Source organism: Lampris incognitus, chromosome 3, assembly GCF_029633865.1.
Source record: "Lampris incognitus isolate fLamInc1 chromosome 3, fLamInc1.hap2, whole genome shotgun sequence".
Classification (NCBI taxonomy): domain Eukaryota; kingdom Metazoa; phylum Chordata; class Actinopteri; order Lampriformes; family Lampridae; genus Lampris; species Lampris incognitus.
This window is the reverse complement of record NC_079213.1, coordinates 35,596,990-35,613,663: the sequence shown is the minus strand read 5'-3', so window position 1 is coordinate 35,613,663 and position 16,674 is coordinate 35,596,990. Positions and strand designations below refer to the sequence as shown.

At 40.1% G+C, this 16,674-nt stretch overlaps 1 protein-coding gene across 1 annotated transcript in view; it reads left to right on the top strand.

Annotated features, from left to right (window-relative positions):
• Nucleotides 1–2,802: 2,802 nt before the first annotated feature.
• Nucleotides 2,803–16,674, top strand: part of LOC130109733 (coiled-coil domain-containing protein 136) — a 42,000-nt gene continuing 28,128 nt past the window's right edge. The window contains exons 1-2 of the mRNA XM_056276723.1: nucleotides 2,803–3,106; nucleotides 6,662–6,736. Of these exons, the coding sequence (XP_056132698.1) occupies nucleotides 2,803–3,106; nucleotides 6,662–6,736 (379 nt within the window). The remainder of the gene's footprint in view (nucleotides 3,107–6,661; nucleotides 6,737–16,674) is intronic.

The window sequence follows — 16,674 nt, the reverse complement described above, 5'->3', positions numbered from 1 at the left end:
AATCAGTTCATCTAGATACAACGTTAATGACGGATACGTTTCATCATTCATTTAATGTGTGATTAGATCTAATCTAATCTAATCTAATCTAATCTAATCTAATCTAATCTAATCTAATCTAATCTAGTCTAATCTAGTCTAGTCTAGTCTAGTCTAATCTAATCTAGTCTAGTCTAGTCTAATCTAATCTAGTCTAATCTAATCTAGTCTAATCTGAAATGTGGGAAGAGCTTCCCACATCTTCTGGTGTGAGAAGATGGCGGCGCTAAGTCATGTTTGCAGCGGCCTCACCCAGTACCGGTGTGGGAAGGTGGTGGCGCGAATTTAGGTTTGCGGCGGCCTCACATAGTGCCGTCCATGCAGCGTCTTTGTCCATGTCTGCATCTAAATTTGTGCCTTCGTTGGATGGCTGGGAGAGCTGGCGCTGGATCAGCTGAGAGAACTTGGTCAGCTACGTCCTGTGGACCCAGGGACCACGGCCCTGCCGGGAGCTGCGCCTGAAGAGGAAACAATGAGGGCGGTCTGACAGGACGCAGAAATAGGGCAGGCTAAGCTAACTGCTAGCCCATGCAGACCGGCAGTTCCGACGGTCATCCTGGCGCTTGCTCTCTTGGACAGTGATTTTTGTTTTTGTGGTATGTTGGGTATATGTGTTTTTGTAGTTTGGATATGTGTGTTCTTGTAGTTTGGATATGTGTTTTTGTCTTTGTGTTGCACTGCTGTGGGCTGGGGAAACGATGTTTCGTTTCATTTCATGTGCGCAAGAGCATGAAATGAAATAACAAATAAATGTTCCTGGTTCCTGATCTAAGTGACCCCTTCAGTCTAAACTGACTGAAGAGGTCACTTAGGTGAGTAGTGAAACGTGTCTGTCAGTAAACGTTGTGTCCAGATAAACTGATCCAACCTTCTTTGAGCTTCTTACCTGGATTATTGAGCATGCATCAAGACGCCAGGAAATATAGTTTGGACGACAAAGGTCCATGAGTTGGAATACAACACATGTTGCAGGTGGTTCCTATACCACATACTCACCGGGTCTGGTGTTTGTGTTGTCGCTACTGCCGTGCCTGACAAAGTGATGTAGGTGTTTATCTCTGTGGGGAAATAAACGGAGAGAGAAAACTTCTCGTCCTTTCTTGTGATTTAAAAATTTCCACGCTTACACTCAGGATAGACGAGACACCTCAAAGCTGGCAAATCCTTGTTTCACCTCCCCCTTATGACCACTAGATGTCCCCATAGGACAACAGTAGCCAATGTAGCAACACTGCTTAATTCAGATCTGCAACAAATGTGATTCTCTCTCTCTCTCTCTCTCTCTCTCTCTCTCTCTCTCTCTCTCTCTCTCTCTCTCTCTCTCTCTCTCTCTCTCTCTCTCTCTCTCTCTCCCCGTCTCTCTCTGTGAGATGGTGGGTTAAATGCGAATGTGAATTTGTTTTCTGTGAGGAGGACACAGAATCAGGATATCTGCGGGTGCTCCAGAAGCCTTGAAAATTGTTAAATTACATTTCTACATTTAGGCCTTAAAGTCCATCTGAACCCCAGACCATTCTGCTGAGTCTGCTGACATCTCCAGGCTAAAATCCATGTACAGGTTCAAACATGGCAGGCTGCTGTTGGTACTTGGTGATGTAGGCATAGCAGTATAAACACAGCTGCAGATAATAACATTTATAATGGATCTGTTGGATTATCAGCACTGACAGTCCTGTTGACAGTTGTTAGTGCTGTCTGTCTGTCTGTCTGTCTGTCAGTGCTGATAGGTGTGTTGATACACCTACATCCAACAGAAATGGAGATAGAGAGAGAGAGAGAGAGAGAGAGAGAGAGAGAGAGAGAGAGAGAGAGAGAGAGAGAGAGAGAGAGAGAGAGATAGATAGATAGATAGATGTTTTCTGGAAAGAAATGAAAAGGAAATCACCTACCTCAAGTCAATATCTTTGTGGTAGCGCCAACCCATCAAATGTTCTCTCATTTGATTCAGAGTGATTGAATACACAGTCCGGCAATCAGTAATGTATCTGTTTTTATCAATTACCTCTGTACCGTACATATGAGTTTTCACAGTGAAAAGGAAGTTCCAGACTCTGTTTGTAAGGCTGTACAGTGTTCGAAACTGAAAGGTCAAAAAAATTACTCACCCGGGTAGCGTAGTGGTCTATTCTGCTGTTTACCAACACGGGGATCGCTGGTTCGAATCCCAGTGTTACATCCGGTTTAGTCGGGCGTTCATAAAGACACAATTGGCCGATGTGGGTATGTGTCTTGGTCGCTGCACTAGCACCACTAGCGCCTCCTCTGGTTGGTCGGGGCGCCTGTTCAGGGAGGAGGGGGAACTGGGGGAAATAGCATGATTCTCCCATGCGCTACATCCCCCTGGTGAAACTCCTCACTGTCAGCTGAAAAGAAGCGGCTGGTGACTCCACATGTATGGGGGGAGGCATGTGGTAGTCCGCAGCTCTTCCCGGATGGGCAGAGGGGGTGGAGCAGCGACCGGGACAGCTCGGAAGAGTGGGGTAATTGGCCGAGTACAATTGGGGAGAAAAAAAAAGGGGGGTATTATTAACTCTGCGATATCTGCACATACCCTGCACGTAAGGATAGGGGAGGGAGCAGTGGGTGTAAGGTGGATGTAGGGCGACGGATGTCATGATCCTGAAATTATAATACAGACTGAAATTAGTTAATGGTGATGTTACCTCTCTCTCTCTCTCTCTCTCTCTCTCTCTCTCTCTCTCTCTCTCTCTCTCTCTCTCTCTCTCTCTCTCTCTCTCTCTCTCTCTCTCCCTCTCAGATGACATGTGCGACCTGAAGGTGGAGAAGCCGGGCATGGGCGGCACTTTGACCGCCAAGGAGAGGGAGTCCATCGACTCGGTGGAGGAGAACTACGAGAGAGAGGAGAAGGAGGTGGCGGTGGCGGTGGGGAACAGAGAAAAGGGCCAGCAGGAGGGAGAGGAGGAGGGGAAGGAAAAGGAGGTGAAAGAGGAGAAAGGGGGTCAGGAGTTGGAGGAGCTCAGGGCCCAGGTTGTACAGTTACTGCTGGAGCTGGATGAGACCAGGGAACTTTCCAGGAAACATGAGGAGAGTTTCCTGGAGCTACAGGGTCAGTGGCAGTGTCTGCACTGTGTGTGGAGGCTTGTAAAAAAGCTTTCAGCCAGTTGTGTTTGTGTCTCTGCCGCCCTGCCTTTGTTGACAGGCCTTTGTTGAAGCTATTGCTTTTAAAGTTGGACCAAAACCAGAGTGCTCATACTTCCTCTTTTTCTTCTTCTTCTTCTTCTTTTTTTGTGTGATTTTTTTCCCCATTTTTCTCCTCAATTGTGTCCGGCCAATTACCCCGCTCTTCTGAGCCGTCCCGGTCTCTGCTCCACCCCCTCTGCCGTCCCGGGGAGGGCTGCAGACTACCACATGTTTCCTTCCATACATGTGGAGTCGCCAGCCGCTTCTTTTCACCTGACAGTGGGGAGTTTCACCAGGGGGACGTAGCTCACGTGGGAGAATCACGCTATTCTCCCCAGTTCTCCCCCCCCCCCCCTGAACAGGCGACCGGCGAGAATAGGTGCTAGTGCAGCGACAAGGGCTCTATGCATAGCTGTAGACCACTGACTTCGACCTACCAACAGTCTTTATAAGAACTCTCTCTCCCAGTCCAGATTCTCTCAGTCAGTCTTTCTATCATGACCCCCATAATCATCATCCTCGTCATCATCGTCATCATCATCGTCATCATCATCATGTCACCAGACGCTCATTTAAATACAGCCTATCAGGTCAAATCTTCAAAACATGAAACCTGCCCACCCTTTCTTGTACCTGTCACTCAAAGTTCAGCTCATGAATATTAATGAGGATGAGAGCGACCCTTGACAGTGCTGAGACAAATGAGAACAGTTAAGGTTGAGGGTACAAAAACAAAAAAATAAAAACAAAACAATATTAGTCATTTTTTGAACAAAAATATATTGCTGAATGTAGTGTTATGGTGTCCTGGAGGTTTCTGGACAGGAAAAGTCAGATCTGTTTACTTGTTTTGGTCCAACATTAAGGGTAGAGTGACTTTCCAGCTGATGGGAACTGAAGTGACAGGTTGGTCTCAGACCCCCATCAGCTGCCCGGCAGCTGACAGATGTCAGAGAGCTGATGGAGCCAGCTGTCTGCACAGTTTACAACTTCAGGACTCCGCCGGGAGGAAAACCTGACCACCATGCAGACACAACGTCAACCCTGATTCTGTCTGTTATGATAGTGCCAGACAGCATTCACAATGCAAGACTCTTTTGAGATATGTATCCCTAACACCAGAACTCTTAACACCAGAACTCTTAACACTAGAACTCCTAACACTAGAACTCTTAACACAGAACTCCTAACACTAGAGCTCTTAACACAAGAACTCTTAACACCAGAACTCTTAACACAGAATTCCTAACACCAGACGTCTTAACACTAGAACTCTTAACACTAGAACTCCTGACACTAGAACTCTTAACACAGAACTCCTGACACTAGAACTCTTAACACCAGAACTCCTAACACTAGAACTCTTAACACAAGAACTCTTAACACCAGAACTCCTAACACAAGAACTCTTAACACCAGAACTCTTAACACAGAACTCCTAACACCAGAACTCTTAACACTAGAACTCTTAACACTAGAACTCTTAACACTAGAACTCCTGACACTAGAACTCTTAACAATAGAACTCTTAACACCAGAACTCTTAACACAGAACTCCTAACACTAGAACTCCTGACACAGAACTCCAGACACTAGAACTCTTAACACAGAACTCCTAACATCACAACTCTTAACACAAGAACTCTTAACACAGAACTCCTAACACCAGAACTCTTAACACAGAACTCCTGACACTAGAACTCCTAACACCAGAACTCCTGACACAGAACTCTTAACACAGAACTCCTAACACCACAACTCTTAACACAAGAACTCTTAACACAGAACTCCTAACACCAGAACTCTTAACACAGAACTCCTGACACTAGAACTCTTGACACTAGAACTCCTGACACTAGAACTCTAAACACTAGAACTCCTAACACAGAACTCCTGACACTAGAGCTCTTAACACTAGAACTCTTAACAACAAACCGCTTAACACTAGAACTCTTAACATCAGCACCATTAACACTAGAACTCTTAACACTAGAGCTCTTAACACCAGAACTCTTAACACTAGAACCACCAGGACTTCACTCCTACATAAAGGACCATGAGCGGTCAAAATGACGGCCGGTCTTTATATTCTGTCAAGATAAATACCCAGTTAAGATATTAATACATTACATGTGTTAGTATGTCTGTTGGGAAACAACTGACACCAAAATTAACATTTTAACAACTATAATACAATTTTTAAACAATTTAAGCTTCAGCGCGACATGGTCGAACTTGATAGCAGAATTGAAAAAGTGAAAATTTGACCTGAAAACAAAACGGAAAACACATACTGCTGATCTAACAAACGTAACAAGGCCTATAAAACGTGGAATGTAAAACTAAAAAGAAAAAAAAAGAACTAAATGGAAAATAAATAGTGAACAGTGGGCGGTCATTTTGACCGCCACGGTTTTTAAACTATATTCTGTCAAGATAAATACCCAACTGAGATATTAATGCATTACATATGTTAGTATGTCTGTTATGAAACTAACTGACACCAGAGTTAACATTTTAACAACTTTAATACTATTTTTAAACAAGTTATAATGGCAGCTGTCCAGCGCCTGTAAATACTGCAACGCGTCAGTGGTGGTCATGGTGCATCTGTAACGGCGTCTGTAACCAGACATGTTGGACATAATCACACATCAAGTATAGACTATTTCTCTGCACTGGAGGGCGCTAGTGTGTTTCTAGGACAGAACAACGAACTTCACGAAGGAAATGACGCCACCAACACACGTCATAAATAGTGATGTGAGGCGCACCATCACTGGCAAATTACGAGCGGTCATGTTGACCGCTAATGGTCGTTTTAGGTAGATCTTAATTGATCTAAAACTCATTTTAATGCAAATATATGCAATTTTAGGAGCATTCAGGTAGCGGCAGGTCTGTATCTTTTTTTCAACAAAGTTTCACATTCTGTATCGGGTCATTAGGGGACGCATCAGTTCCTTCTACAGTACACCATGATTCTGTATTTTAAGGGACTGGTGCTCCAGTTTCCTCCCACAGTCCAAAGACATGTAGGTCAGGTGAATCAGCTGTCCCAAACTGTCCCTAGGTGTGTGTGTGTGTGTGTGTGTGTGTGTGTGGGGGGGGGGGCGCTGTGTGATGGCCTGGCAGCCTGTCCAGGGTGTCTCCCCGCCTGCCGCCCAGTGACTGCTGGGATAGGCTCCAGCATCCCGTGACCCTGAGAGCAGGATGAGCAGTTTGGGTGATGGATGGATGGATGTTATTAAACTTTAAGAAGCCAAACGGTCCAAATGACGGTCTTGGTCATTTGGTCCAGTTCACACAAAAACACCCCCTGCATTCACACTTAAGACTAACTTACAGAATGTAATTATGATTATACTTTTTTTCGTGGCTAATCCTTGTTCCAAATCCGCTTTCCAAATGGAGTCCTCCTCTCCGTCCCTCATGTCACCTCCTCTCCGTCCCTCATGTCACCTCCTCTGTCTGCTCCCAGGTCTGCTGGAGGATGAACGACTGGCCAGCGCCCACCAGGCGGAGAGCTTCACTCGACAGATCCAGAGACTACAAGGTAAACACACACACACACATATATATATATAATTTATACACAGCATTTTGTTCCAGAAACTATCGACGGTGTTGATAAACGTGCTCAGCAAATGAGGAGTGGAATATTAAGACGGATGTGGGGAAACAAACTTTAATACATTGCAGTACAAGCCTGTCTGGTGCGTCATCAGCTGCCAATGTGATAAAACAACAAAGAAAAAACACAGTCAATGAAAATAATATGTTGCCCCTAGTTACGATGTGCAGCAACCAATGAGAGGCTAGGAACCATCGCAACCAGCGGGGTAGTGGTTAGGGCTTGTTTTGAAAAAGCAAGGATTTAAAGGGCCGGGGCGCTGCCGAAAAGCACACATGTAAAGATATACAAGACAACACCAAATGGGGTCCTTTACATATATCATATAGTGGAGTGGGGCTGGGGCACACATACATATATATATATATATATATATAACAATTTTTTATATATAGACATATATATATTAAATATTATATATATATATATTAAATATATTTTACATATACACACATATATATTTTAAATATATATATACACACACACACACACACACACACACACACACATATATATATATATATATATATATATATATATATGCCCTCACAGGTCCGTGTATCCACACATGCATGTGCACCTTGTCAGACAGGTATAAGTCATGTTATAACAGGTGCGCATACTTACCATATCTGCCCAGTGTTCCTTGACATGTCTGAGCTGCGGGGTGGGCTAACGTTCTGAGTCACACCGACGGCTCCTCTCTTCAAATCTTGCTGCACATGCTCTAACACAGCGGACAGGCCCTTCCTTCCCGGCTGCTGAGAGACGACCCACAGTCCTTTTCAGAAAGCGTGAGACGGAGGTGCAGAACGGGAGGAGACACACGGTTACACGTGAAGAGGAGACACAAAGGGACGGGAAAGAATGGGCCAGGGTCATGACGTCACTTCCTCTGCAGGGGATCAGCCTCCCTCGTGTCTAACTGAACAGTAATCAGGCTGCTGGTCAGTGCCCAGCATGGCCGCGCTCACCATGTGTGTATGTGTGTGTGTGTGTGTATGTGTGTTTAAGATAAGACAAGTGGTTAGATTCCTTTTCCATATTCCCACTGCCAAGTCCATCTCTTCCACACACACAAACACACACACACACACACACACACACACACACACACACACACACACACACACACACACACACACACACACACACACACACACACACACACACACACACACACACACACACACACAGCCTTTCTCCTTGCTCTGACACACACCATATGGCTTGGATGGAATTTAGAGCAGAGGAGACGTGTGGAAATAGCTCAGCAGTACCACTTTATTACCTTTATCAGGACCAGCAAAACTTTGTCATATGAAACATGGTTTCCCCCAGCTAACATCAGTGCAACACAACCACAAAAACCCATATCCAGACTAAAACATATATCCAGACTAACACATATATCCACACTAACACATATATCCAGACTAACACATATATCCACACTAACACATATATCCAGACTAACACATATACCCTGACTAACACATATATCCAGACTAACACATACATCCTGACTAACACATATATTCAGACTAACACATATACCCTGACTAACACATATATTCAGAGTAACACATATATCCAGACTAAAACATATACCCTGACTAACACATATATCCAGACTAACACATACATCCAGACTAACACATATATCCAGACTAACACATCCACACTAACACATATACCCTGACTAACACATATATCCAGACTAACACATATATCCAGACTAACACATACATCCAGACTAACACATATATCCAGACTAACACATCCACACTAACACATATACCCTGACTAACACATATATCCAGACTAACACATATATCAAGACTAACACATATGTCCACACTAACACATATACCCTGACTAACACATATATCCAGACTATAACACATATATCCAGACTAACACATACATCCAGACTAACACATATATCCAGACTAACACATATACCCTGACTAACACATATATCCAGACTAACACATACATCCAGACTAACACATATACCCTGACTAACACATCCACACTAACACATATACCCTGACTAACACATATATCCAGACTAACACATATATCGAGACTAACACATATATCCACACTAACACATATACCCTGACTAACACATATATCCAGACTAACACATCCACACTAACACATATACCCTGACTAACACATATATCCAGACTAACACATATATCCAGACTAACACATACATCCAGACTAACACATATATCCAGACTAACACATCCACACTAACACATATACCCTGACTAACACATATATCCAGACTAACACATATATCAAGACTAACACATATGTCCACACTAACACATATACCCTGACTAACACATATATCCAGACTATAACACATATATCCAGACTAACACATACATCCAGACTAACACATATATCCAGACTAACACATATACCCTGACTAACACATATATCCAGACTAACACATACATCCAGACTAACACATATACCCTGACTAACACATCCACACTAACACATATACCCTGACTAACACATATATCCAGACTAACACATATATCGAGACTAACACATATATCCACACTAACACATATACCCTGACTAACACATATATCCAGACTAACACATATATCCAGACTAACACATCCACACTAACACATATACCCTGACTAACACATATATCCAGGATAACAAATATATCCAGACTAACACATATATCCAGACTAACACATCCACACTAACACATATACCCCGACTAACACATATATCCACACTAACACATATATCTAGACTAACACATATACCCTGACTAACACATATACCCTGACTAACACATATATCCAGACTATAACACATATATCCAGAATAAAATCATACATTCAGACTAACACATATATCCAGACTAACACATATACCCTGACTAACACATATATCCAGACTAACACATATATCCAGACTAACACATATACCCTGACTAACACATATATCCAGACTAACACATATATCCAGACTAACACATATACCCTGACTAACACATATATCCAGACTAACACATACATCCAGACTAACACATATATCCAGACTAACACATCCACACTAACACATACATCCAGACTAACACATATATCCAGACTAACACATCCACACTAACACATATACCCTGACTAACACATATATCCAGACCAACACATATATCCAGACTAACACATATACCCTGACTAACACATATATCCAGACTAACACATATATCCAGACTAACACATATACCCTGACTAACACATATATCCAGACTATAACACATATATCCTGACTAACACATACATCCACACTAACACATATATCCAGACTAACACATATATACAGACTAACACATATACCCTGACTAACACATATATCCAGACTAACACACACATCCAGACTAACACGTATATCCAGACTAACACATCCACACTAACACATATACCCTGACTAACACATATATCCAGACTAACACATATATCCAGACTAACACATGTACCCTGACTAAACACATATATCCAGACTAACACATATATCCAGACTAACACACATATACCCTGACTAACACATACATCCAGACTAACATATATAGCCAGACTAACACATATATCTACACTAACACATATATCCACACTAACACGTATATCCAAACTAACATATATCCAGACTAACACATACATCCAGACTAACACATATATCCAGACTAACATACATATACCCTGACTAACACATATACCATGACTAACACATATATTCAGACTAACACATATATCCAGACTAACACATATATCCAGACTAACACATATATCCAGACTAACACATATTCCCTGACTAACACATACAGCCAGACTAACACATATACCCTGACTAACACATATATCCAGACTAACACATACATCCAGACTAACACATATATCCAGACTAACACATCCACACTAACACATATACCCTGACTAACACATATATCCACACTAACACATATATCCAGACTAACACATATACCCTGACTAACACATATATCCAGACTAACACATACATCCTGACTAACACATATATTCAGACTAACACATATACCCTGACTAACACATATATTCAGAGTAACACATATATCCAGACTAAAACATATACCCTGACTAACACATATATCCAGACTAACACATACATCCAGACTAACACATATATCCAGACTAACACATCCACACTAACACATATACCCTGACTAACACATATATCCAGACTAACACATATATCCAGACTAACACATACATCCAGACTAACACATATATCCAGACTAACACATCCACACTAACACATATACCCTGACTAACACATATATCCAGACTAACACATATATCAAGACTAACACATATGTCCACACTAACACATATACCCTGACTAACACATATATCCAGACTATAACACATATATCCAGACTAACACATACATCCAGACTAACACATATATCCAGACTAACACATATACCCTGACTAACACATATATCCAGACTAACACATACATCCAGACTAACACATATACCCTGACTAACACATCCACACTAACACATATACCCTGACTAACACATATATCCAGACTAACACATATATCGAGACTAACACATATATCCACACTAACACATATACCCTGACTAACACATATATCCAGACTAACACATCCACACTAACACATATACCCTGACTAACACATTTATCCAGACTAACACATATATCCAGACTAACACATACATCCAGACTAACACATATATCCAGACTAACACATCCACACTAACACATATACCCTGACTAACACATATATCCAGACTAACACATATATCAAGACTAACACATATGTCCACACTAACATATATACCCTGACTAACACATATATCCAGACTATAACACATATATCCAGACTAACACATACATCCAGACTAACACATATATCCAGACTAACACATATACCCTGACTAACACATATATCCAGACTAACACATACATCCAGACTAACACATATACCCTGACTAACACATCCACACTAACACATATACCCTGACTAACACATATATCCAGACTAACACATATATCGAGACTAACACATATATCCACACTAACACATATACCCTGACTAACACATATATCCAGACTAACACATATATCCAGACTAACACATCCACACTAACACATATACCCTGACTAACACATATATCCAGGATAACAAATATATCCAGACTAACACATATATCCAGACTAACACATCCACACTAACACATATACCCCGACTAACACATATATCCACACTAACACATATATCTAGACTAACACATATACCCTGACTAACACATATACCCTGACTAACACATATATCCAGACTATAACACATATATCCAGAATAAAATCATACATTCAGACTAACACATATATCCAGACTAACACATATACCCTGACTAACACATATATCCAGACTAACACATATATCCAGACTAACACATATACCCTGACTAACACATATATCCAGACTAACACATATATCCAGACTAACACATATACCCTGACTAACACATATATCCAGACTAACACATACATCCAGACTAACACATATATCCAGACTAACACATCCACACTAACACATACATCCAGACTAACACATATATCCAGACTAACACATCCACACTAACACATATACCCTGACTAACACATATATCCAGACCAACACATATATCCAGACTAACACATATACCCTGACTAACACATATATCCAGACTAACACATATATCCAGACTAACACATATACCCTGACTAACACATATATCCAGACTATAACACATATATCCTGACTAACACATACATCCAGACTAACACATATATCCAGACTAACACATATATACAGACTAACACATATACCCTGACTAACACATATATCCAGACTAACACACACATCCAGACTAACACGTATATCCAGACTAACACATCCACACTAACACATATACCCTGACTAACACATATATCCAGACTAACACATATATCCAGACTAACACATGTACCCTGACTAAACACATATATCCAGACTAACACATATATCCAGACTAACACACATATACCCTGACTAACACATATATCCAGACTAACATATATAGCCAGACTAACACATATATCTACACTAACACATATATCCACACTAACACGTATATCCAAACTAACATATATCCAGACTAACACATACATCCAGACTAACACATATATCCAGACTAACATACATATACCCTGACTAACACATATACCATGACTAACACATATATTCAGACTAACACATATATCCAGACTAACACATACATCAAGACTAACACATATATCCAGAAAACACATATATCCACACTAACACATATACCCACACTAACACATATATCCAAACTAACATATATCCAGACTAACACACACATCCAGACTAACACATATATCCAGACTAACATACATATACCCTGACTAAAACATATACCCTGACTAACACATATATTCAGAGTAACACATATATCCAGACTAACACATATTCCCTGACTAACACATACAGCCAGACTAACACATATACCCTGACTAACACATATATCCAGACTAACACATACATCCAGACTAACACATATATCCAGACTAACACATCCACACTAACACATATACCCTGACTAACACATATATCCAGACTAACACATATATCCAGACTAACACATATATCCACACTAAAACATATACCCTGACTAACAAATATATCCAGACTATAACACATATATCCAGACTAACACATACATCCAGACTAACAGATATTTCCAGACTAAAACATATATCCAGACTAACACATCCACACTAACACATATACCCTGACTAACACATATATCCAGACTAACACATATACCCAGACTAACACATCCACACTAACACATATACCCTGACTAACACATATATCCAGACTAACACATATATCTAGACTAACACATGTACCCTGACTAACACATATATCCAGACTAACACATATATCCAGACTAACACACATATACCCTGACTAACACATATATCCAGACTAACACATATAGCCAGACTAACACATATATCCAGACTAACACATATATCCACACTAACACATATACCCTGACTAAGACATATATCCAGACTATAACACATATATCCTGACTAACACATACATCCAGACTAACACATATATCCAGACTAACACACACATCCAGACTAACACATATATCCAGACTAACACATCCACACTAACACATATACCCTGCCTAACACATATATACAGACTAACACATATATCCAGACTAACACATGTACCCTGACTAACACATATATGCAGAGTAACACATATATCCAGACTAACACACATATACCCTGACTAACACATATATCCAGACTAACACATATAGCCAGACTAACACATATATCTACACTAACACATATATCCACACTAACACATATATCCAAACTAACATATATCCAGACTAACACATACATCCAGACTAACACATATATCCAGACTAACATACATATACCCTGACTAACACATATACCCTGACTAACACATATATTCAGACTAACACATATATTCAGACTAACACATACATCCAGACTAACACATATATCCAGACTAACACATATATCCACACTAACACATATACCCACACTAACACATATATCCAGACTAACACATACATCCAGACTAACACATGTATCCAGACTAACACACATATACCCTGACTAACACATATATCCAGACTAACACATATATCCAGACTAGCACATATATCTACACTAACACATATATCCAAACTAACATATATCCAGACTAACACATACATCCAGACTAACACATATATCCAGACTAACATACATATACCCTGACTAAAACATACACCCTGACTAACACATATATTCAGAGTAACACATATATCCAGACTAACACATATACCCTGACTAACACATACATCCAGACTAACACATATATCCAGACTAACACATACATCCAGACTAACAGATATATCCAGACTAACACATATATCCAGACTAACACATATACCCTGACTAACACATATATCCAGACTAACACATACATCCAGACTAACACATATATCCAGACTAACACATCCACACTAGCACATACATCCAGACTAACACATATATCCAGACTAACACATCCACACTAACACATATACCCTGACTAACACATATATCCAGACCAACACATATATCCAGACTAACACATATACCCTGACTAACACATATATCCAGACTAACACATATACCCTGACTAACACATATATCCAGACTATAACACATATATCCTGACTAACACATACATCCAGACTAACACATATATCCAGACTAACACATATATACAGACTAACACATATACCCTGACTAACACATATATCCAGACTAACACACACATCCAGACTAACACGTATATCCAGACTAACACATCCACACTAACACATATACCCTGACTAACACATATATCCAGACTAACACATGTACCCTGACTAACACATATATCCAGACTAACACATATATCCAGACTAACACACATATACCCTGACTAACACATATATCCAGACTAACATATATAGCCAGACTAACACATATATCTACACTAACACATATATCCACACTAACACGTATATCCAAACTAACATATATCCAGACTAACACATACATCCAGACTAACACATATATCCAGACTAACATACATATACCCTGACTAACAAATATACCCTGACTAACACATATATTCAGACTAACACATATATCCAGACTAACACATACATCAAGACTAACACATATATCCAGACTAACACATATATCCACACTAACACATATACCCACACTAACACATATATCCAAACTAACATATATCCAGACTAACACACACATCCAGACTAACACATATATCCAGACTAACATACATATACCCTGACTAAAACATATACCCTGACTAACACATATATTCAGAGTAACACATATATCCAGACTAACACATATTCCCTGACTAACACATACAGCCAGACTAACACATATATCCAGACTAACACATATACCCTGACTAACACATATATCCAGACTAACACATACATCCAGTCTAACACATATATCCAGACTAACACATCCACACTAACACATATACCCTGACTAACACATATACCCTGACTAACACATATAGCCTGACTAACACATATATCCAGACTATAACACATATATCCAGAATAAAATCATACATTCAGACTAACACATATATCCAGACTAACACATATACCCTGACTAACACATATATCCAGACTAACACATATATCCAGACTAACACATATACCCTGACTAACACATATATCCAGACTAACACATATATCCAGACTAACACATATACACTGACTAACACATATATCCAGACTAACACATACATCCAGACTAACACATATATCCAGACTAACACATCCACACTAACACATACATCCAGACTAACACATATATCCAGACTAACACATCCACACTAACACATATACCCTGACTAACACATATATCCAGACCAACACATGTATCCAGACTAACACATATACCCTGACTAACACATATATCCAGACTAACACATATACCCTGACTAACACATATATCCAGACTATAACACATATATCCTGACTAACACATACATCCAGACTAACACATATATCCAGACTAACACATATATACAGACTAACACATATACCCTGACTAACACATATATCCAGACTAACACACACATCCAGACTAACACGTATATCCAGACTAACACATCCACACTAACACATATACCCTGACTAA